The sequence below is a fragment of the Equus quagga genome, chromosome 11 (genome assembly GCF_021613505.1).
Source record: "Equus quagga isolate Etosha38 chromosome 11, UCLA_HA_Equagga_1.0, whole genome shotgun sequence".
NCBI classification, from domain to species: domain Eukaryota; kingdom Metazoa; phylum Chordata; class Mammalia; order Perissodactyla; family Equidae; genus Equus; species Equus quagga.
Genome location: NC_060277.1, coordinates 81,450,447 through 81,476,321, shown reverse-complemented (window position 1 = coordinate 81,476,321; position 25,875 = coordinate 81,450,447). Strand labels below are relative to the sequence as shown.

The following is a 25,875-nucleotide window of genomic DNA, read 5'->3' as shown; positions in this document are numbered from 1 at the left end:
CAGCATGGCTTGCCAAGGGATGCCATGTCCGTACCTGGTATCCAAACCAGTGAACCTCCGGCCCCCGAAGCAGATCATGCGAACTGAACTGCTGTGCCACTGGCCGGTCCTTAAAATGTTTCTTTTTTTTTTTTTTTTTTTTAGAAGAGATGATTTTTATTTTTTTTCCTTTTTCTCCCCAAAGCCCCTTGGTACATAGTCGTATATTCTTCATTGTGGGTCCTTCTAGTTGTAGCATGTGGGATGCTGCCTCAGCGTGGTTTGATGAGCAGTGCCATGTCTGCACCCAGGATTCGAACCAACGAAACACTGGGCCGCCTGCAGCGGAGCGCGTGAACTTAACCACTCAGCCATGGGGCCAGCCCCAAAATGTTTCATTTTTCAGAGCAAAAATTATAACATTGCCTGTTGAGGTTCTCAGTGTATGTAGTTGTAATATGTAAGACAACCAAAACATAAAGAGGAGAGAGTAATACAATGGTAAGTTTTCAACATTCCACTTTAAGTGGTAACATATTGATTTTAAGTAGACTATAAAAGTTTGTGTATTGTAATCTCTAATTCAACCATTCACACTGCCAAAAGATTTTGCCTCAAAGATTAAAATTTAAGTTTTCAACTTTTCTTAGTGACATAGTATATTTAGGGTAAAAAATACACTAACATGCTTCACTCCATTTAGAACAACCTTCCAGATATCCGGAAGATGGTGAAAAGAACATTGTTCATTAATGTTACCAAAACAAACCCAGTGCACAGCTTATGAAAGCAATTCTAGAAAGCCTGTGTTTCACATGATTAATGCTTTTAACTTCTAGGTTGTGATGGACTGCCTCCAAGATGACCCTTAATAATGCCTATGTCCTAGTACTCCTAGATGTAGTTGCCTCCTACATTGTATCAGATTTGCTCTGTGCACTAATAAAATACAGCAGAATTGATGATACGATACTTTGGAGCTTAGGATACAAAAGACATTGTGGCTTCTGCCTTGCTCTTTCTGGTATTGTTTGCTGTGGGGGAAGTTAACTGACAAACTGTGAGAAGCCCTCTGAAGGGGCGTGTGTGGCAGGGAACTCAGGCCTCTTACCAATAGATCTGTGAGCCTTACGGGAAGCAGATCCCCCAGCCCTAGTCAAGCCTTCAGATGACTGTAGCCCTGATTGAAATCTTGACTGAAACCACATGAGACTGTCACCTAGCTGAGTCATTTCCAGATTTCTGACACTCAAAAATCATGGAGATAATGTTTGTTGTTTTAAGCTGCTAAATTTTGAGGTATTATTATGCAGCAATATATAACTAATACATTTTAATCTTTGCGGCATAAAATAAATAGATCATGAATGATCTGTCCTACAAAATATTGAAGAGAAACAGTATGTGGACATGATATTGTGATATAAGAAATATACATTTTGGTCTTTTTTTCTTTTCTCCCTAAAGCCACAGTATAGTTGTATATATCCTAGTTGTAGGTCATTCTAGTTCTTCTGTGTGGGATGCTGCCACAGCAAGGCCTGATGAACAGTGGGTAGGTCGGTGCCCAGGATCCAAACCAGCACACCCCAGGCTGCTGAAGGAGAGCCAGGGAACCCAACCCCTCGGCCACAGGGCCAGCCCCTTATTTTGGTTTTCGTCCCAGGCTCCTGGCTAAAACCTTTGTAACTTCCTAAGCGACAAAGGTGCAAGGAAGATCTTTTGTCTTTGGTCTTCAACCCCTGTCCTGATACAGAGCTCCTAAACCTTTTGGAATTTCCTGATAGGAGCAACTTTTGTTCCAATGAGGCAACTGTTGGTGGGCTCCCGCATAGCTTCAGGATGGGGGCCAGTCACCGGAAACAAGCCATGATTAGCTTGGAACTTTCAGCCTCATCCCTATCTCCTCCTAGTAGGGGAGAGGCTGGAGACTGAGTTAATAATCGATAACGCCAACATGATGAAGCCTCCACGAAACTGAACTACGGGGCTGAGAGAGCTTCCAGGCTGATGAACCAGCTCACGTCCTGGGAGGGTGGTGCACCCCAAACCTATGGAGACAAAAACTCCTGTGCTTGGGACCCTTCTGGAACTTGACTGATGATGTTTCTCTTCACCTAGCTGTTCATCTACATTCTTTATTATACAATAAAGCGGCTAACATGTTTCCTTGAGTTCTGTGAGCTGTTCTAGCAAATTATCAAACCTGAGGAGGGGGTTGTGGCAACTCTGACTTATAGCCAGTTGGTCAGAAGTATATGTAACAACCTGGGGCTTGAGACTAGCATCTGAAATGGGGGGCAGTCTGCTGTGAGACTGAGCCCTTAACCTGTGTGACCTGCTAACTCCAGGTAGGTAGGGTCAGAACTAAATTGTATTGTGCGACACCCAGTTGGTGTCTGCTGACAATTAGAGAACCACTTGGTGTAGGAAAATCCACACATCTGGCATCAGAAGTTACTGTGTGAGGAGGTAAGTGTTTTCCTTTCAGTGGACATGTTTAAGTGACAGCGTAAGTCACTAAGTAAGTAATACATCCACAGACTAGACTACTAAAGAATGAAAAGGCTCTGTGACGGAACAATATGGAAAAATCTTCAAGATGAAAGATTGAGAGGTAAACACATATACAGTTACATGCGTATGCACTGACGATCACTGAAAGAACACACAAAAAAGGAGGGAAATGTTGGCTGCCGTGGGGGCTGAGGTGGGTTTTTTTCATTGTACCACTTTATACAAGAATATTCCATCACGGGTTATACTATTGATTTATGTGTTGCATAGGCAAATAAAATTTAAATAAAAATAATAGAAACATGCAAACATTTTTTGTGATTGCTAGCATCTACAACTCCCTAAAGAATAGGCCGAAACAGAGTCCCAGGAACACAGACACAGAAAAGAGCTGATTCTAGCATTTGCAATTATGTATCTCAAACTAAAAATGTTTCCAGTGTTAAATAGCTACTAGTATGGCATGGAATTGGACTCTATTGCACTAAAAATAAGGTGACCTCGGAAGGAATTAATGTATGACATTTTGACATAATGCTGATTTGAAAAATAAAGATTACATGATCCACTAATCAAATGGAAATTTTAATTTCACACAGATACAAGATTATTTTCTTTACAACCACTGGCAAAAAAAGTGAGAAGTAGTTAAATGGATTTTTTCTTTAATATACATTCAGACTTGTCAAGTTTCCAGTTGGTGCCGCTAGGACAGTATCACAGGTCTAAAAGATGGAAAGACTCTTCACAATAAATTGACTCCAAAAGTGTCTGCTAGTTGCTATGTCTCTATCTGGGAAAGATCTGAAAAACAAACTCTTCAACATCCAAAAATCTTTTTAATTTTTTAATTTTTTGTTTTGGTGAGGAAGATTGGCCCTGAGCTAACATCTGTTGCCTATCTTCTGCTTTTTGCTTAAGGAAGATTGTGCCCGAGCTAACATCTGTGCCAATCTTCTTCTATTTTGTATGTGGGACCCCACCACAGCATGGCTTGATGAGTGGTGTGTAGGTCTGCAGCTAGGATCCAAACCTGCAAACCCTGGGTCACCAAAGCAGAGTGCACAAACTTAACCACTATGCCACCAGGCTGGGCCCCAAAAGTCCTTTTTAAAAACTATCCACAATTAACGTCTTACCAGGACCCCTAATTCTTTTTTTTTTTTTAAAGATTTTTTTTCCTTTTTCTCCCCAAAGCCCCCCAGGACATAGTTGTATATTCATCGTTGTGGGTCCTTCTAGTTGTGGCATGTGGGACGCCGCCTCAGCATGGCCTGATGAGCAGAGCCATGTCCGCGTCCAGGATTTGAACCAATGAAACACTGGGCCGCCTGCAGCAGAGCGTGCGAACTTAACCACTCGGCCACGGGGCCAGCCCCTTAACTGTATTCTTATTGTTGGATAGTTAGTCTGTTTTGATGTATTCTAAATTAAAATTAAAAACAGTGCAAAATGAACATTACATGTATTTTAAGTTGTTACTCTGAAGCATGATCATGGCCCAACACAAAGTTTATATTAAAACAAACCAACAACAAAAATCCAGCAACATCAGGAACAGTTCACTGATTTATTAGATGAACAAACATATATCCATATAATCAATGACAACTGTACGATATATAAAATAATTTAAGAAATGTTGGGAATTAGCAGCACCATCCGTTATTGAAATAGCAAGAAAAACTTCACATATTTTATGCAAAAACTAGAAGAGGGTAACTACTAACAATGCCACTCAACATCTGGGATAATTCAGAAGAGCATCTTTTTAGGCAAACACGCCTCCTTCTACTCCAAAGATTTGGTGAGTGTATCTGATGATTAATGTTTTTAAAAATGCTACTGAAATCAGAGATACTGCATAGTATTTTAATTAGGACAAGGAGACTAACACCCAGCTACTGTAGCATGGCTCAACACTCTGCTTCTATGAAAAATTTAGTTCTGAATTATGAAATTAGAAATACAAAATAACTTTTAAAAGACACTAGTTGTCTCTAAGAAACATTAAGTGGAACACAGGTCACTATGAAAATACATCACTTTTCCAGTTTGCTTAATAATTTACTTTAAAAAGTTGTGTAGTTTTCATCACAAGTGACTTAGACAAATGTCTTAATAAGCATTTTAAAAAGTTTAAATGTATTCCTAGAATCTAAAAGATTCTTTTGATTTTTTTTAAAACATTTAGCCCTGTTATATTTACTGTGTATCAGAGTAAGGAACTGAGTTTGTGTAAAGGATACAAATTTACACACATTTTACAGCAACTTATAGCCTAACATCTATAAAATTCACATTTATAATACAAGCAAGTACAAGGCCAGGATAAAACTGTAGAATTCCAAAAAGTCAAACTGTATACTATTTTTATTTTTCCCCCTTAAAAAAAGTTCATCTTCGGCACCAACTTCAAACAGCCCTCTTGTCATCTAAGTTTGGAGAAGAACCATTTTCCAGATATGTTTCAGCAAACACAAACGGTTTTTCTGGGCTGGTGAAGCAGAGGATGTGCCATTTTCTTCTGCCCCCTAAGTCTGCGTCTCATGGTGAGCTTCCCCGAGCTCTTCCGCTGCGAGCTGGAGGGGAGGCTTGCAGGCTGGGCGCCGCTGCCCCGACTCAAGCCGTCCCGTCTGTGCTTCCTCATGAGAGGGCCAGAGTTGGACTCTTCTAATGTCCTTTTAAAATTTGCTGGAGGGGTTCTTTCAACTTCGTGGGCTTTCATCTGACCTGGAGTTGACAACTTTAAATTTCTTGGGTCCATGATGGTGTTTGTTGAATTGGTAGGCACAAGGCCAACGGACAGGCTATTATTCAAAGAATCATGTATCCTTAAAGTCAGGGCTTTAGTGCAATTTTCTTCCAGCGGCTCTGGATCTTTTGAGGGTATGACTGCAGCCTGCACACTCCCTCGTGCTATCTCAGCTGGGACTTCTAAATAATTCTCTGAGAAGGCATTACTACGAACAAGGGCAGGAATATGGTCCTTAGAGTTCAGCCTTGGCCATGGGTCCTCCTCCAGTGACTGAAAAACAAGAAGGTAAACCAAGTAAGAAATAATTTATTCTAGAATTCAGCTTAACCATTGGGGAGGTGAAGGGGTTTCATCAGAATAAATGATAATTCTTTTTCCAACTTTCTAAATTCTCATTTCTGAATATTTAGTAGTATGGAAAACGTGAAGGGCAACATTAAAGCAGCTACATCATATGGAAACCCAGATTACGGCTTTGCACCCTTCTCCCAAATACGAGATGCTGTCTGTGATGAGCAAAGTAGAACATATGGCACCCTGCTGAGCATGGCTGGGGCAACTCCTATTAAACAAATGAGAATCACACGGAAACTCTCAGGTATTGTTTTTGAAAAGCTTCACAGGTGATTCAGATATGCACCACTCCTTTAGATGTAATGGGCTGGGCCTACATATACCCAGAATACCCTCCCATCTTCAGGCTGGCAAGAACACTCTTCTTACCAAACCCAAATCTTCCATTGTAATAATATTTTACAAAATCATTGCCTTAGGAGTTTCTCAAGGACAGAGCTTAAGCATAAATGCTCTCTCCCTGTCAAGTGCATAACTAACATTTCCCTCAATCATTTTCTCTCAAATCAAATTTATTAAAATATTAATAAAATGTCCAAGCAAACTCTTTTGTAGAATGGTAAATGAAGACATATTATCTGGACTTCTTCTGACATAAAATTCCTTAGGAATAAACACCTTTCAAAAACGTGCTATATAAAAGTACATTTATAACATTTCCTTTAATGTGTCTAGAAGTAAAAAAAGGGGAACTCAAGCCATCTAAAAGTATTTCAATCTAACCATAAACATGAACACACTTTACTGAAAAAAACAAACTGACTAGGTCCAATGGAGACTGGAGATGAGAAAGCCTAATTTGGTACTGCCCTGAACAGACTGCTTCTCTTTTTTACTAAGAATATACTCTTTCTTTCTGGGGTCATTGGTTCATTTATTTATTTTACACTGCATGGTTTATTGAAAGCCCAATTTTTATCTGTTTTAACACTGACTAGATGTCAGGCAACAACCTTATTTCAAAGTACCAGTGTTGACAAAGTGTAACAGAAGAGTCTCTGTTCTAGAATATTTACATATGGCTTTCAATAATATCAGCAAGAGTTGTATGTATGTGAGTTTATCCCTCTGTATTAGGTTGATTCCAATGCCTACCCTGCTCACAAGTATGTTCTTGCTGACCACAGAAAGCTGTATCTAGTCATACGTAATTGCTGACCCAGAGTTCATTCTGCTTTAATATAGAAGAAGGATTTGCAACAAGACCAGGCAGCAGCTAAGTTCTCTAGATAAAAGGATTCCTACTGCAAAACAATCTTATCAATAATTTAGGCGTAAGAAAAAAGGTACTAATCAAGCCATTTATAGGAATAGACCGTATTGCTCTAGTATGTATAACAAGGTTAGATATTAGATGGAATTCCTTTATAAAAGAAAAACAATGGGACAATTTCAGAGTTAACACAATTTATTGTAATTTCTGTTGTGCTGTGCCTTTTTAAATTCACAGACTATTATTCTGACACTACAGTGCGCTGGCTTTTCTTCCCCCACTTTCTCCTTGAATTTTTCCTTTTCCTTCTCTATTTATTGGCATTCTGTGGGAATACATTGCATCTGTTAGCACAGGCAACTGCTTAAACTTGTTAGACTCATGCCACATTAAGTACCTGTATTGGTAAGCCTTCTATGTTCATAAAACATCTGTGATAATGAGATTACCTCCTAAAAATACATTGAAAGTTTTACTCCTTCAGAGATCAACTTTCTCACTCCATCTATCTTACAATCCAACATTAAATAACTAATTACAAATTGTGCCTAGAACACAATTGAAACTAAGTGTTAATTTTCTGAAAGAATTCTCTTCCTCATTCCCCCTTCCGATAGCTCTTGGCTTGTAAAAACAGCTAAATTTAGTTAGCCCCAAAGAAAAGATGGAGAAGGAAATGTGTGCCATAGTAATCTATCACTTAGAGGCACTTCTACTATATCCGGCCCCAAACAAAGTTCTGACTACTGATTTACATTAAGATTCAAACAGAAGTTGACATGTTTATAGATAAATAAACCTAGTCTCAAATGCCTAGTCTAAATGTGATCTTTTTCTTGTTTTTTAAAGATCTTATTTCTCCTTTTTCTTCCCAAAGCCCCCTGGTACATAGTTGTGTATTTTTAGTTGTGGGTCCTTCTAGTTGTGCTATGTGGGATGCCACCTCAGCATAGCCTGATGAGCATTGCCATGTCCACGCCCAGGATCCAAACCAGCGAAACCCTGGGTCACCAAAGCAGAGTGCGTGAACTTAACCACTCGGCCACGGGGCTGGCCCCCAAAATGTGGTAAGTCTTAAAAACCATTCAAAATTAACCAAAATGTCATTATATTATTTGCTTTTATTTATTTGTTAGGTTAGAGCCAACAATACTAATTATTCTGAATGGCTCTAAATATTTCCCCATATTTAAGTGGGACCAACTGGTTAACAAATAACCATGCCTACATATAAGTTAGTACACATATAAATCTCCTTCTCTTTACTTTATTATTATTATTTGCTCATTTCTTAGAATTTTACAAGTGATTTTTAAACATATTTTATGTGTGATTTATGTACAATTTTACTAATGCCAATCAGCAGACCACAGTGATTTTTACTTGGGATCAATATTAAGAATACTTATTCATATCACAATGTTCTCTGTCCCCTCACTCTTTTTTTTTTTTTTCTTTAAGGAAGATTGGCCCTGAGCTAACATCTGCTGCCAATCCTCCTCTTTTTGCTGAGGAAGACTGGCCCTGAGCTAACATCCATGCCCATCCTCCTCTACTTTATATGTGGGACGCCTGCCACAGCACGGCTTGACAAACAGTGCGGTGCATATGCCTGCACCCAGGATCCTAACCGGCAAACCCCAGGCCACCAAAGCAGAACGTGTGAACTTAACTGCTGTGCCACTGGACTGGCTCCTGTCCCCTCACTCTTACCTCCACCCTAATGTCTCCTCCTCTATTCTGCCTAAAGGTCAGTTATTCAAATATAAATACACTGGGGGTGGGGGGGGGAGGGCTGGCCCAGTGGCGCAGTGGTTAAGTTCACACACTCTGCTTCGCGGCCTGAGGTTCACAGGTTCAGATCCCAGGCGTGGACCCACACACCACTCATGAAGCCAAACTGGGGCAGTGTTCCATATACAAAATAGAGGAAGACTGGCACAGATGTCAGCTCAGAGCCACTCTTCCTCATCGCAAAATAACTTCACAAAAAACAACAAAAAAAACAAATACACTAGGGAACATGAGAGTAATACAATCAAATTCAGAAATAGGAAAATACTCAAACGAACATAAGCTCCTTCACAACTTTCAAAGGAGAATGAAGAACTTTAAAAGGTTTCAATCTGTATTATCATTCAAGAGTTTTCAAAGAAAAGAAAGCTTTAATAAGAAATTATTTTAAGAAAATTAGTATAAAATATTACTTTGTCAATTTCTAAATGAAGTGTCCAAGTAAGGAAAATTGGGTTGCCATATATAAGTGAAGTAAAAGAAAGCAAAGCAGTAATAGTAAATTTCCAAACGCTGAGTATAAGATCACAATACCCAGAATTAATTAAATTCTTTGTACTGTGTAGCTGAGTACCTTTAAAAATTGCTCGAATACATGACATAAAATCCACCATATTTCTCATTTTATTAAAAAAAATTTTTTGAGGAAGATTAGCCCTGAGCTAACATCCACCACGAATCCTCCTCTCTTTGCTGAGGAAGACTGGCCCTGAGCTAACGTCCGTGCCCATCTTCCTCTATTTATATATGGGACGCCTGCTAAAGCATGGCCTGATAAACAGTGTGTAAGTCTGCGTCTGGGATCCAAACTGGTGAACCCTGGGCCGCCAAAGAGGAGCATGCAAACTTAACTGCTGCACCACTGGGCCAGCCCCTGTATTTCCCATTTTAATGGTCTTCTGAAAGCACATTCTCAGAAGGCCTGGTATATCAAGGCAGTTATCAATATGACTAATTTTTAGTAGGAAAAAACTGGGATAAAATCAGAAAAAGGGAAATACGGTACTATTTAAATTTGTTTATTTCAAAGCATATCTTAAACTCTTTCATTATCAACATGGATAAAAAATAGGAATGATGTTTCTTATCTGTAGTAATATACAACCAATTCTGAGGTCTGACATCCTAAGGTCCAGTTCAATCTTGATTCTGTATGATCCTGTTCAACTTGCTTAATCTCTCAGTCTTACTCATAAAATGGAATAACAGCTGAACTATTTACTTTTCTGAGTTATGAGGTTCAAATGAAATACCATATATGAAAGTGCTTCACAAACTTTTAAATGCTTTACCAATGTTCATAGGATTAGAAGAAGATCAAACATTAATTCTGTTAATAATCTTCAGGAGCCACATCCAATCCCCTTCCTACTAGGTGCTGTACATACAGCTGGCATTCAGATTAGTACCAACGTGAAGATGGCTCACTGATGATAGTCACATGACAAAGAGCCACCACTTTTTTGAACCTAGTTCAAATCGAAAGTCCCATTACATAAAGAATCTGAAAACTGTTTCCAGGCAACATGAACCAAAGACATTCTGTCTATTAAAACAACTTAAATACTATAGAAGTATATACCTTGACTGGTGGTGTAGAACAGGGGGAAGGAGCCATCACTGAGGTTTCCTGACTATTATAGGAAGGGCTATCAGTCAGGTTCAGATAGAGCTCATCTTCATTGGTGAAGTTTCCCCGACTGTCCACTCCTGGAGAGATGCAGATCACTATGGCACTAGTATTGTCTGCTCGAAGCATACGCTGCCTCCAGCGGCCCAGTGCTCGATTCACAAGCATTTTGGCACAAGATTGTCTGTGCTCACCCTGTATTTAAAAGAACAAAGAGAAGGAAGGTTAACAACTCAGATTAAGTCACCACTATATCTATCAAACTAAAAATCAGGTGTTTAATACGGCCTAAATAAATTAAATTTCCAAAATTCCAAACATTATTCACAGTCCCCAAAACGACGTTAAAACAGTATTGCTCTAAATTTAAAAAAATAATAAAACAAGGCCTTAACCTGTGGTTAAATTCAGGGACCATCTGTAGGAGGCTTTTCACAACACAACACAAAGCTCAGTTACAGATATGCACCCTAGTATTTGGAAACTGACACCTCTCTTAATGAAGGAAGAAATTTTAGCAGAAAAAAAAGTGCAATGGATGCCAAATGAAGAGAGAGTCAACAAGCCAAAAAAACCAATAAAGTCGTTTTAAGTTTGTTACTCCTTTTTCATGTTTCATGATGTCCTTTTTAATGTCCCTCTTTCCTTTTTCTTTCTTTTTTTTGAGCAAGACTAGCTCTGAGCTAACACCTGTGCCTATCTTCCTCCGCTTTATATGTGGGACAAATGCCACAGCATGGCTCAATAAGCGGTGCGCAGGTTGGCACCTGGGATCCAAACCGGCAACCCCGGGGCTGCTGAAGTGGAGGGTGTGAACCCAACCGCTATGCCACCAGGCTGGCCCCTTTACTTTTCGTTAGTTTATTTTTACGGCAAAATTGCCTTACAGCCAATCAGTTACATGGCGAAAATGCTTGTGGCAAAGATGTCTATGGCAAAAGCACCTAGAATCATAGCATATACTATAAAACTGTAAGCACTAGATAAAATAATATATAATGTACTATAAGTCATTTGGCTTTCATCTATACTCCTGAAGTTTATATATTCAAACTGGATAAAGAACTGGAGTTTTTTTCATCCTTTCCTTGGGAAAACAGGGAATTATCTTTATTTGGGGTTGTCTGATTGTGGGCATATTACAGTATTCGAACACATTAATGATGGCAACCTGCAGATAACTCCTCTCAGCTGCTGTGTTTAAAACCCCAATATTAAGCCATCCTTACAATACCAAGATATAGGTACCATTTTGTAATGATTTTTTTTTACCATTGATTTTTTTTCCTTTCTCTTATCTTTTCTGTGCAATTTTATTATCAAGATTTACTAGTGTCTGGGGGCCGGCCCGGTGGCACAGCGGTTAAGTTCGCACATTCCGCTTCTCTGCAGCTAGGGGTTCACTGGTTCGGATCCCGGGTGTGGACATGGCACTGCTTGGCACGCCATGCTGCGGTAGCCGTCCCAGATATAAAGTAGAGGAAGATGGGCATGGATGTTAGCTCAGGGCCAGGCTTCCTTGGCAAAAAGAGGAGGACTGGCAGTAGTTAGCTCAGGGCTAATCTTCCCCCCCCACAAAAAAAAAAAAAAGATTTACTAGTATCATAAAACAAAGGTACTAATCCCATATTAAAGCTTGGAGCAGCCTTTCTATATTCTATTTTCTGAAACTTTTTTATAACATATGGATTTACCCGTTCCTTCAGTATTTGCTACAATTTGCCTAATGTTTGTTTTTGTAGGTATATTTTAAAACCAATTCAACTGATTTTATGGTTACAATTGATTAAAGCTTTTTATTCCTTCATAAGTCAATATTAGTATTTTATACTTTTCTAAATAACCTTTCTCATTTATCAAATTAATTATCATGAAGTTGTTTTATTATTATGAGGCAAAAAAAAATCTCTATTTTTAAGTGTAGCTATGTCCACTCCACTTCTTTTTGTGCTTTTTGCTTGTTCTAGAAAGATAATGCCTTTGTTTATCTTTTTAAAGAACTACTTCTGGGTTTTGTGAATCTATGTCATTAGTTTCTGTTCTTTATTATTTTCATCCTCCTCTTTTGGAGTTTTACTCCAATGTCCTTTTTATGATTTGAGTGGATCAGTTAGCTCATTTTCTTCATAGTGGATCATTTACTTATATAGTTTGCTTTTCAGCAGTGAATTTTTTTTAATGTGGAATACCATGAGCCTTGGGTTATGAGAGCATCATTTTATGGGCCACTAAACAAAGAAAAAATACTGTCACTTGAACTGTAATACACTATGCCATCAATCAGAAAAATCATTCCAATTTCAGAGATGTTAGGCGAAAAAATATGCACCTCACAGCTGATGAAAGGCGGCACCAATCTCTAATTCCTGAATCTATCACATTCCCCAGCACACACATTCATCACTCTCCAAACACTAGCTCACTGAGACCTCGCTGAAGGACTCCTCTACCTTCTACTTCTTCAGTATGACCTGTTTCCTTTCCTCACAAAGCTCAATGAAAAGAATCTACATAAGCCATTCCCACTGCCTGACCTGCACTATTCCCTCAGCTCACTGATTCTGCTGACATGAGCCCCCCAATACTGTGTCCTTTTCTTCTACCACACAGTCTCACGAGATGATCTTGTAAATTGTCACAGCTTTACCTAACACTGTTAACACTCAAATTTAGTATTTCCAGGCTTCTCTCTCAAATGTCTATCTAGATGAACCAGAGGCACCTCCAAGTCAACATGCGTACATCTGAACTAATTACCTTCCCTCTCCCCCAAAATAATGTGTTTCTTCTTGATAAGAACTACCAGTCACCAGTGAGAAATTTGGGTGTCATCATACTCTCCCTCCTTAAAAACCCAAGTTCTGTCCATTCTGCCACTCAAGCATTTCTTTTGCTCTTGTGTGCATATGTTGCTGCTGTTGTTTTTTTTTTACCACTGCTGCCTTAGAACAAGCTTACAAAATTTCTCATTTAGAATATAATGGCAGAGAGCCAGCCCTGATGGCCTAGCAGTTAAAGTTCGGCACGCTCTGCTTCAGTGGCCTGGGTTCAGTTCCTGGGCACAGAACCACACCACTCGTCTGTCAGTAGCCATGCTGTGGTGGCAGCTCACATAGAAGAGCTAGAAGGATTTAGAACTAGAATATACAACTATTCACTGGAGCTTCAGGAGAAAAAAAAGAATTAACAGCAGCCTCCAAATAGGAAGCCTAATAGATCCATTAATAAAAATCAAATCAGTTATACTGGCAATAAGAATCAACATGTGAAGAGGTGGAGACAGACCCTGTAACTATGACTCCACTCATCAAAATTAACCCTTTCAGGGATGGCCTGGTAAATTCAACCCCATCTTTAAGACTTGGTCAAATATCATTCTTGTCCATAAAACTTCCTTATGCATTCTTCCCAAATTTCCTATCTTCTCCCTCTCAGTTCTCATAACATGGCTTCTAATTATTGTTATATGATGCTTCCTTCAACACTCATTTTAAAACCACTTTGTGGGGGCCGGCCCAGTGGCACAGTGGTTAAGTGCGCACGTTTCGCTTTGGTGGCCCAGGGGTTGCCAGTTCGGATGCCAGGTTGGGGCATGGCACTGCCTGGCACATCATGTTGTGGTAGGCGTCCGACATATAATGTAGAGGAAGATGGGCACGGATGTTAGCTCAGGGCTAGTCTTCCTCAGCAAAAAGAGGAGGATTGGCAACAGTTACCTCAGGGCTAATCTTCCTCAAAAAAAGAAAAGAAAAGAAAAGAAAAACACTTTGCTGTTTATGAATAGGTTCTCCCAATCCCAATCACTAAGGAATTCTAAATCCAAGAGACAAAACAGTCTTTATTTTATTTAACCTTTGTTCTACATCTGATGTGACTGACAAAATGCAACATGATAGCCCTGAGGTTGCAAAAACGAATCAAGACATAACTCTTACCTTTAAACAACTTACAATCAAATGGTATTGATAGTGATTTATATATCCTATTTGTAATAATATGGTAAATGCTGAGCAAGGACTATATCCTATTTACCTTTGTATCCCCTGTATCTAGTACCTAATATGTTAGTTGAGTGAATGAATCAAGGGAAATTAATACAAGTTCTTTTATTTTGCCTCTTTTTCACTTGAAAATATTCCATTTTACCATTCCTCCCATCTTAGAGAAAGATCATGTCCTTTGAGCCACTGAGCCCAGTTACTTCCATGTGTTCTGGACCTTCATTCTATCAATTATCTCTTATTTCTCTTGAATTGTCAATCTTTCTCTTAAGGCTACAAAACCACTTTCAAGACTCTCCCTACTTTTTCAAGCTAACAATGGCACACTCCCTTGTCTTCCTGAACATTCACTACATCTATTCCTGGGCTCACAAAGTACTCTTTCTACTTCTAATCTCCTCATGCCCTCATCACTTCAACCAAAACTCTTCATCCTTGAAGGTCAAGAAGAAGGTCCTAACTGTAAAACTCAATACCCTGTTCTCATGTATCTGCCTCTACTTGTTTGCAGAATTTGACATTGCTGACTACAGGCACACCTTGGAGATATTACAGGTTTAGTTCCAGACCACCGCAATAAAGCGAGTATACATAATAAAGTGAGTCACATGAATTTTTTGGTTTCCTAGTGCACATAAAAGTTATGTTTACACTATACTGTAGTCTATTAAGTATGAAATAGCATTATGTCTAAAAAGAACAATGTGCATACCTTAATCATAAAAACTATTGCTAAAAATGTTAACCATCAGCTGAGCCTTCAGCAAGTTGTAACCTTTTTGCTGGTGGAGGGTCTTGTAAAAAAAACACTGTCTGTGAAGTGCAATAAAGTGCAGTGCAATAAAATGAGGTTATGCCTATACTACCCCAAAACTCTCTTTCCTTGCCTTCAACAACACTGCACTCTTCCAATTCTCCTTACTTTGTCATTACTCAGAATAAAGAGGAAATCAATCTTCAAGGAAGTCAGGAAGGAAAGAAAAGGATTTTCCCACAGATAGTTGTTTCTAGGTTTGCAACTGACTAAAAAAAGGACAGGTGACATATAGTTACTATGTGATCCAGCAATTCCACCCCTAGGTATACACCTAAGAGTACTGAAAACATGTCTACAGAAAAACTTGTATATGAATGTTCATAGTAGTGTCAATGCATAATAGCCAAAAAGTACAAACAACTCAAATATCCATCAATTGATGAATGGATGGATAAATGAGATGTGGTATATCTATCAATGGAAAATAATTCAGTCCATAAAAAGGAATAAAGTGCTGATACAAGCAACATGGATGAGCCTTAAAAACATTACACTTAAGTGAAAGAAGTCAGACACAAAAGGCCACATATTGGATGATCTCATTTATATGAAATACCCAAAAGAGGCAAATAAATAGACACAGAAAGATTAGTGGTTGCCAGGGGTTGGCAGTACTAGGAGATAGTGAATGATTGCTAATGGTTATAGAGTTTGTTGGGGGACAGTGATAAAAGCGTTCTGGAATTAGATAGTGGAGATGGTTGCATAACTTTGAGAACATACTTTAAGAACCACCGAATTATACATTTTTTTTAAAAGGGTAAATTTTATGGTATGTGAATTACATCTCTATTTTTTTAAAAAAAGAGTTGGCGAGGTTTCAAAGGCCTGTAAAGTCAAGGGCTGTTCATAATAATGTCAGTGTTTGTGTTTTGTTATCTAGTTTCATTTACTTATTTCCTGTCTCATTCCCTTAATGAGCTGCAACATCTATGTTTTACCCATTTATAGAGCCAGCCAAATACAAAAATCTGCTCAAGGTGAATATCCATAGTTCATAATCAAGACCCCTGACAAAAGTACCACAACAATGTGTAGACAATAATATCAAATTATTGAGTCACTTGCTCACCATCAAGTATTTTTTCTCCTCTTGGTCCTGGCACATTGAGATGGCATCTTGAGGTGGAATCATATTCCAAAGCCCATCACTCCCCAAGATGATATACTTGTGCTTCTGGGGGTCAAGAGTGTGGACACTTGTGTCTGGTTCAGGTGATACCACAAACTCACCGCTGAAGAAATCATAGCTCCACAAATCTCCTGGGGGGCAGGGAGCAGAAGCAGCAAGAAATATTATTTCCAAGCTAATAATATCACAGCAACACATTTAGGAGGAAATCTAGATGTTCAACACAATAAATGCAGAAAAGCATTTAATAACTTTCAAAATACATCATGCTATACATTAAAAAAAAAAAACTCCTAGCAAACTAGAAATAAAAGGTAACTCCCTTAACTTGATAAAAGTATGCCTTCTATCACTACTTCTCTTTCAATACTATACCGGAGGTCCTTCCCAGCTTAGCAAGACAGTAAAAATACATCAGATATATGAATTGACAAGAAGAAACTAAAACTATCATTATTTGCAGATAATTTTATTTCTATATGAAAAACAAAAATGAAATTGGATAAATTATCAAAATAGGACCATTTAGCAAAGTTGTTAAATACAAACCCAATATATAAAAGTCAACTATATTTCTATTTAGTAGCAAGAAATAGAAAATTAAAATTTTAAACAATTCCATTTACAACAGTTTACCAAATGTAAGGTACTTAGAAATGAATTTAACAAAAGGCGTGCAAGTCTTTTATGGAGAAGATTATACAATTAGCTTCCAAAACATTAAAAAGACTATATAAAAAATAAATGGATAAATAAACTATATTCATAGATAAAGACTTAATATTAGGGGGCTGGTCCCGTGGCCGAGTGGTTAAGTTTGCGCGCTGCGCTGCAGGTGGCCCAGTGTTTTGTCGGTTCGAATCCTGGGCGCGGACATGGCACTGCTCATCAAACCACCCTGAGGCGGCGTCCCACATGCCACAACTAGAGGGACCCACAATGAAGAATATACAACTATGTACCGGGGGGCTTTGGGGAGAAAAAGGAAAAAAATAAAATCTTAAAAAAAAAAGACAATATTATAAAAATGTTAATTCTTCCAAAAATAACCTATAAAGTCAATGTAATTCCAACCAAAATCCCAAAAAGATTTTTGTAGAATTCGACAAGCTGATTCTAAAATGTATATGGAAGAGCGAAGTGCCAAGACCAACCTACATAATTGTGAAGAAAAGAGAAGGGGGGCAGGGTGGGACCTGCTCTACAAAGAGGGGTCCTGGTGGCTATCTGCAAACTGCCTGTTAACCTGTAGGTCAAGAAAGTGCCTATATCAAAACTTACAGAATGAGTGCCAGTCACTTGGAATAAAATTCTAGAGCTAAAAATGAGCATTTTTATGCTCTTAATCTACCATATGACCAGTCTTTGGAGATCAATAGTTCACCCTATCAGTGAGCCAGAAAAAGAATTTTCTTACATAGTTATCCTCCTTCTTAATTAGCTACATATAAAACAATGCCTAAACTCCTGCCTTTTAGACCTACTAGATATAAACCTCAAAATGTTCAACAGAAAAGAACTTTGAGTTGACTCAGGCCAACAAAAAGATCAATAAAACAGAAACAGAAAAAAAAACAATTTATTGAAACCATCCACTCTTCTGTGATACATAAGACAAAGTAAGTGGAGCAATATAAACGTTTTTTTTTGCTCCCCAAAATTGGGGAAGGAGAAGACAGAAAGGAGAAAATATTAATTTCTGCCTCTCTTGTTTGTTGTGAAGTACTTTGGGGAAAGGTCTAAATTAAAAGCAAAAAATTTTCAGAGAAGAGGGTAAATCATTTTTGCCTCCTTTCGGCAGGTCCGACTTTTTGCTAAACAACAAGAGGAAGCTCTTTGTCTTTTCCCTTCCTTATTTGAACTTAACCATTACCAGCCGTCAGAAATACTGGCCAATTCAAACATGCTCAGAGGCCAAGGAAAGAATAATTCAAATCAATTATTCCACTTCAAAATAGCAAAACTCATTGCTAAATCAGCCTCTTGAAAGGGGCAATTCATCCTTCAGTGGCTAAAGAGAACACACATGACCACTAAAAGCTAATTATAGTCTAAGTTGGCTTACAAAGACATATTTACTTCTTTATAACCAGCAAAAAAAACTCCTTGGTTGATGAAATTATAAACATGAACATGGAAACAGTTAAGATAAATAATAAGGCAGCAATTACACAGTTCATAAGTGATGTTAAAAGCTTTCAAAAGCAGTTTTTTCCCATTTTGGGGGATTAATATTGACACTCCAAGAAAGAACATAAATTTATATAAAGCAGAATTCCCTAGTATGTCTAAAGTTAAAATACAGGTGAAAAAACAAATTAAAATTTTCCATCTATTGCAGATTATACGACCTTGAAGAAGGGTCACAGTGTCTCACATATAAACTAACATTAGTATCTATATAAATTTGAAAATATTTTTAAATAAGTTATTTATTTGAATAGGTAATACATGCACATGGTACAAAAAACCAGAAGATACAAAAAGATATAGAGTAAAACAATCTCCCTTCCCATTCCTGTCCTTCCCAGTTCTCCACTTAGGCTGTTCCCTATTGCTCTCATGGATCCTTCTAGGGATGGCTATGTCAAGCAACTATGCACACTCCTTTGGCAAGTCATTCTCTCAAGGTAAGCTTGTAACTGTAAGAATTACTCTTTCAGTGACAACTCCTAAATCACTAGTCCCTAATATCTTCCCAATCGCTGTTTCTTTCATTCTCACTAAACCTCAATACATTCCCAGAAGAAGAGCCTATTTCTCCTAACTTAAATTTCTAAAACTCTGAGTTTTGATTGGGATTGCCCTCAATCTATAGATCAGCTTGGAAAGAAATGCCACCTTAACAATAACAATATTGTTATTGTTACTCGGATTCTCCCAATCCAAGAACATGGTGCATCTCTATTTAGGTCTTTGATTTCTTTCATCAGTGTTTTATAGTTTTCAGCATACAAATCTTGAACATACTGCATTACAATTATACCTAAGTATTCATGTTTTTTGTGCAGTTATAAATGATACTTAAATTTCAATTTTGAATTGCTCATTTCTAGTACATAAAAATATGACTGACGGTGTACACTGAATTTGGATCTTGTGACCTTGTTGAGTTCACTTACTAATTCTAGTAGCTTTTTTGGAGATTCTTTGAGATTTTCTATATAGAGAGTCTTGCCATTAGTGGACAGAGATGGTTTTATTTATTCGATGAGCCATCTGAGACTAGGTTACAGACATCAAGACACTTCACCTGTAAATATTAATACTTCCAGCATTTATCTCGTAAGCATGAGGATGTTCTCCTATATAACCATACTCAGGAAATTTCGTATTGATACAGTATTGTGTAATATAAATTCCATGTTCAAATTTCCCCAGTAATCCCAATAATACTTTTTTAATATCCAGGACCACTCAAGGATCATTCATTGCATTTAATTATCAGATTTTTAATCGTTTTTAACCCAGAACAGTTCTCTCGGTTTCTTGGTTCATTGTTGTCATTTATGATACTGACAATTGTGAAGAGTCTCAAGCCAGTTATTTTGCAGAGTGACTCAATTTGGATTTGTCTCATTGTTTCCTCATGCTCTCACATTAGATATAAAGGTTTGTGTTCAGGTTAAACTTTTTTTGGCCAGAACATTACATTGCTGAAGTTGTGTCCTTCTCAGTTTATCACATTAGGAGGCACAAGGTGTCAGTACGTCCCATTATTGGCAATACCAAGCTTGATCATTTGGTTAAAGTGCTGTCTACCAGCACTAGAAAGGTGCCTTTTTCTTTTTGTAATTAAGTAATCCATAGGGTGAGTTTGAGACTATGAAATTTCCTGCTCTCCACCAAAATATGCCACATTTTAGCATCCACTGGTTATCCTTGCACAAATCAACTGTTACTAGAATGGTTGTAAACTGTTAGAACACTCTAACAATACTTATTAGTTATCTTTTTTCTTTTTTTTTCTCCCCAAAGCCCCAATACGTAATCATATGTCCTAGTTGTAAGTCCTTCCAGTTCTTCTATGTGGGATGCTGCCATAGCATGGCTTGATGAGTGGTGTGCAGGTCCATGCCCAGGAGCCAAAGGGGCAAACCCCAGGCTGCCTAAGCAGAGCACATGAACTTAACCACTACACCACTGGGCCAGCCCCTAGCTGTCTTTTCTAAAGAAGAGCTTTCCATTCTTCTCTATACCTCTTTATCTTTTTAGTATCAGTATGGATTTATAGATTAATTTTTTTCCCTCAAGATGTTTAAATTTATTCCTATTATTATTGTTCTGATGCTCAAGTTGCTTTAAATTTGCCAGTAAAAGTCCCTAGAATTTGAATTTTTAACAAACTTGCCAGAAGATTCATATTCATAGCCAGCTTTAGAAACATATGATACAGCCAGTTTCCTTAATTTACCAGTTCGGAGACTCTACATGGCTTTCTCCGAGATGAAATGAGTAAGGATGGGAATTGGGCTTTGAACTAAGAATTTTTATCATTGGTTTAGTGTTTGTACACCAAAATAGGATTACAGACTGTCATTCCTGCACATACTGAAGGCAGAGGGCTTAGACCTTGTGTCAGATGTGGTTGGTTTCCTGCTCAATGGCCATTTCCCTTTTGTCCTCAATAGGGGCACTGGAGGGATACCAGAAGAGAAAGACACCTTTCTTCTGGTTTCAGTACATTTTCTGCTTGCTCCTGTGGCACATAGCAGCCAGCATGTGGGTGAAGTATGTCATTCGTGAAAATGATAATGTGAATTATGATTGGATATACTGGGATCCAGCCATATAAATTTAAGCTTTCCAGACCAAAGAAACAAAGTCTAGAATATATGAATCTCATGTGGGAATTTCTCCTCATGAAGGAAAAATACCTTCTTATAAACATTTTACATGCAATGTTCTACCAAGAATCAAATGCTTTGGACACAAGTGCATTCAGTTGATGGCGATCATAGAGCATGCTTGCTTTCTTTCTTTTTTTTTTTGAGGAAGATTAGCCCTGAGCTAACTACTGCCAATCCTCTTCTTTTTGCTGAGGAAGACTGGGCTTGAGCTAACATCCGTGCCCACCTTCCTCTACTTTATACGTGGGATGCCTACCACAGCATGGCTTTTGCCAAGCGGTGCCATGTCCACACCCGGGATTTTAACCTGTGAACCCCGGGTCACCGAGAAGTGGAATGTGCAAACTTAACCGCTGTGCCACCAGGCTAGCCCGAGCATGCCTTCTAGGCCAGTTTTGGTTACCAAATCAGAAGCACAGAACACCCAGTGGTCCTTACCTTTAGTGAATTTCAGCACACCCAACTCTGTGGGTGGCTTCCCATGGAAAGCTTCCCAGCAGCTTTTGCCTCACCTAATCTATTCTCAAAACTGCAACTAAAATCATCGCTTTCTTGTGTGTGTGTGTGTGTCAGAGGAAGACTGGCCCTGAGCTAACATCTGTTGCCAGTCTTCCTCTGTTTTGCATGTGGGACGCCTGCCACAGCATGGCTTGACAAGCAGTGTGTAGGTCTGCCCCCTGGATCCGAACCTGCAAATCCCAGGCTGCTGAATCTGAGCACATGAATTCAACCACTACATCACCAGGCCAGCCCCCAAAATCACCTCTTTAAAACACAAATTTAAGATGGATGCTGGTGATGGTTGCACAACAATGTAAACGTACTTGATACCACTGAACTTTACACGTAAAATGGTTAAGATAGTAAATTTTATGTTGCATGTATTTTGCCATAATTTAAAAAATACCACACACAAATCTAGTTAGATGTTTCCCACTCAAACTCTGCAACAGTTTACTCTTGTTCTTAGGACAAAAACACAACTCTTAACCACAGCCTATAAAAATGTACCATTTTCTCATTTTATCTATGCCTTTTATTCCCATATCTTTGTTTCAGCTATACTACTGGTCTTCATCAGAGTCGCTTTTATTCACCATGCTTCCTCTATCACAGAGCTGTTCGCAAATGCAGTTCCTATGCCTACAACATAGCTTCTTTCTCTCTCAACTTCCAGTAGTTCTTCAGACCTCAGCTCAATTATCACTTCTCTGGCCCCTCTAGCAAGGTACCATACCCCTATTTTTTTTCTCATTAGCACATATACAAGTACTCAAGAGTTCAAACGTTTCAGTTCCTTTTATGATCATTTGATGAACGCCTTCTCCCCTTCCCTAAACTGTAAGATTCCGTGAGGGCAAGACCACGGGCTTGGTACACATTGTACTTAATAAAGATGTTCAATGAATAAATCATTTGCAAGACTCACATGCAATTCCATCAGGCAACCACTAGAAGGCACCTTTGTTACATTTGTACTCGAGTAACTAATGATCATCAGTCCCTAAATGGTACCAATTTTGATAAGGAAACATCCCTCCTTCCCAAAAAACTAGAAGAAAAATGGCCATAAACCATAAGAATGGTGCTAATACTAACATTTAATTTACTATAGGCCAATAAGTATTACCATGCAACAAGTTAAACTTAAAAAAGAAAACTAGAACCACAGTTCTTTAAAAAAAAATTTTCCCCAAGTGCCAGAATAAGGACTGAAGAAGTACTGTGACAAATCAAAAAGGTATTATCTTTGAGAAGAAAATATGTGATTGAAAAGTAAAATCAAGAGGAAAAAACAGAAGCACTTTTTCATTACTAAAACAATTTCATCTTTCCACATAAGTCTTTTTACATCAAAAGACTTATGCATTTCCATGTACTTGTTTACAAAATTATGTTAAAATAGAGTAACTGCTGTAGGATATTACTATAGTAATTATCTTTTATCTTCTACATGCAGTTTTCACTGTTCTAGTGGATATTTCCCATCCACTGCTATTATTTCTTCCCTTTTTAAAAACACCACCACCATACCCTCTTTTGACCCTATACTTTCCGCTCCAGCTAAAGCCCCATTTCTCTCCTTCCCTTTATAATGAAATTCCTAGGAAGAGTGTCTAAACTTCCTCTGTCAAATTTTCCTCTTCCTCTTCCTTGAACCAACTCCAATCATGATTGTGGTCTCACTATCCCACCAAAAGCTACTTTGTCACGATCACCAATGTCCACATTGCTAAACCCACTGGTCATTTTTCAGTCTTCCCCTTACCTAAACTATCAACAATACTTGAAATACCTTTTTTTAAAAAATTGAGGTATAACTGACACATAACGAAATACTCACTTTTCTTTTTCTTTTTTGAGGAAGACTAGCCCTGAGCTAACTGCTGCCAATGCTCCTCTTTTGCTGTGGAAGACTGGCCCTGAGCTAACATCCATGCCCATCTTCCTCCACCTTACATGTGGGACGCCCACCACAGCATGGCATGCCAAGTAGTGCCATGTCTGCACCTGGGATCCAAACCAGTGAACCCTGGGTCACCAAGAAGCGGAACGTGCGCACTTAACCACTGTGCCACCTGGCTGGCCCCAATACTTACTTACCTTCTTGAAAGACTTTCTCCACTTAGCTTTCAGGAGGAAACTCTCTCCAGAATTTCCTATTTTACTTGCAGCTGTTTCTCAGTCTTGTTTTATCTTGTTTCTCCATTCATATCCCCACATCCTAACAATGGGAGTACTTTCCCTTTTTCTATCTACACTCAATCCCTGATGACCTCATTCAGTTACAAGTCTCTGAACACCATCTCCATGCTACTGGCTCCCAAACTGATATCTCCAGCCTAGAACTCACCTACAGTCAATTCTGGTAACCAGAAGCCAAGCGGACATCACCACTTTCATGTCTGATAAGCACCTTTAAGGTAACTTGTCCAAAACTGAACTCCTGACTTCCCCTTACAACCAATGTTTTAGTCTTTACTGTATCAGTTAATGGCAACTCTACCTTTCTAGCTGCTTAGTTAAAAAAAAAAACCCACATAAGTAATAAGGATATTTGCATTTGTTGTTCCTTCTGCCTAAATATTCTTGCCCCAGACATCCATAGGTCTCACTGCCTCATCTCTTTACTCAAATGTCATATTTTCAGATCTCTTCTACCCCATTTAAAATTATACTACCATTCCCACAACATTCCCTGCTTTATTTTTCTTAGTAGCACTTTTCATTAAATAACACAATATATATTCTAATTATTTTAGCTTACCATTTGTTTCCCCCTACCAGAAAGTAAGTTCCATGAGTCCAGGAATTCTTGACTGTTTTTTTCACTGCAGAAACCCCAGAACCTAGAACAGTACCCGATACAGAGCAGGTACTTAATAAATATTTGTGGCTATTATTTTGCTCTTTCTTGGATCACTCGCTCTGGGAAAGCCAGCTGCCATGTCATGAAGCCACATCAAGTAGCCCTAAAAGAGGCCCACAGGGCAGGGGACTGAGGCCTCCTGCCAATAGCCATGTGAGGAAGCCGTCCTAGAAAGAGATGCTCCAACCCCAGTCAAACTTTCAGATGATCACAGTCATGGCTGACATCTTGATTGCAACCACATCAGAGACCCTGAGCCAGAAACTGAATATACAACAGCTCATGACTGAACTAGAACTACATTTATAGACATGCACAAATCTCAAAAACAATGACCAGTGAAAACTGCTAGTGGAAAACAGATGTTTTGATTATGATAGAAGGCTTATCCAAAGATGAACAATTTTAACAATATTCCCATGGACTCTCAGAACTATAAGAGAGTCTCAAAGTCTTACATTCTCTAGCTTCCTAGCCAATGCAGAAATCCAGGCCAACCACACTGGGTAGCCATTTAGCCTCCTGAACATTCCTAGTAAAAGAAATGCTTCCTACAGTTCACAAAATATTGTTGTTTATCAGCTGTAATGAATTTTGTTTTACTGAGCTAAAATCTTCTCTTTTTTTACAGTTCTCCACAGCTTTTTTTTAAAAATCAGGCTAAGTCCTCTTCTAGATGACAGAACTTCACAAATATTAAGCCAGCTATAAGTGTCCTCAGTATTTCTACTCCAGGCTACACCTTGCCAAATTATCCTGTTTAAGTTTAGGAGAGTGGCAGCATGATACAGTGGAAAGAGCTTATACTCTTAAGTTGAACAAAGCTGTACTCAAAATGCGAACTATGTGGACTTGGTCAATTTACTATATCTGCTAAAGCAGTTTCTTAACTGATGAACTGGAAACAATCCCTATCTTCCTGTCATTTTATAAAGTGTAAAAATGAAACAACATGTAAAGCACTTCCCATAGTACCTGGCACACTCAAAAACATTCAATTTGTTAGTTTTCTTCCTATTACAATATGACCTTAGAACCACCTCCAACTTGGTCACCCTCCTTTGGATATATTTTTAAGTACAGAGTATAGTGGCATAACCATTCCCTAACTCTGGATATTCTATTACTGTTTTCTAAGCCTGCATTATTTTTTATGTCTAACTTACACTTAACACTGTTGGATTATCTCATGCTCGTGAGTAATCAACTAAAAAAATACACCCCTAGTTCTTTTTCATATGAAATGCTGCTATGAAAGCAGATGTCTCTCAAATAATGTTCTGAATGTAAGTCTAGTACTTTATATTTATTCTTATTAAATTTCATATTATTGTCAGCCTATTTTTTTTTTTTTTTGAGGAAGATTAGCCCTGAGCTAACATCTGCTGACAATCCTCCTCTTTTTGCTGAGGAAGACTGGCCCTGAGCTAACATCCATGCCCATCTTCCTCTACTTTATA

General features: G+C 38.4%; 1 protein-coding gene across 1 annotated transcript in view; it reads right to left on the bottom strand.

The window, feature by feature from the left end:
- Positions 1 to 3,827: 3,827 nt before the first annotated feature.
- PPM1D (protein phosphatase, Mg2+/Mn2+ dependent 1D) overlaps positions 3,828 to 25,875 on the bottom strand; it is a 51,909-nt gene continuing 29,861 nt past the window's right edge. Inside the window, exons 4-6 of the mRNA XM_046677672.1 lie at positions 16,136 to 16,326; positions 10,198 to 10,440; positions 3,828 to 5,524 (exon numbers count right to left, since the gene is read on the bottom strand). Coding sequence (XP_046533628.1) covers positions 4,967 to 5,524; positions 10,198 to 10,440; positions 16,136 to 16,326 — 992 coding nt within the window. The 3' untranslated portion in view covers positions 3,828 to 4,966. The remainder of the gene's footprint in view (positions 5,525 to 10,197; positions 10,441 to 16,135; positions 16,327 to 25,875) is intronic.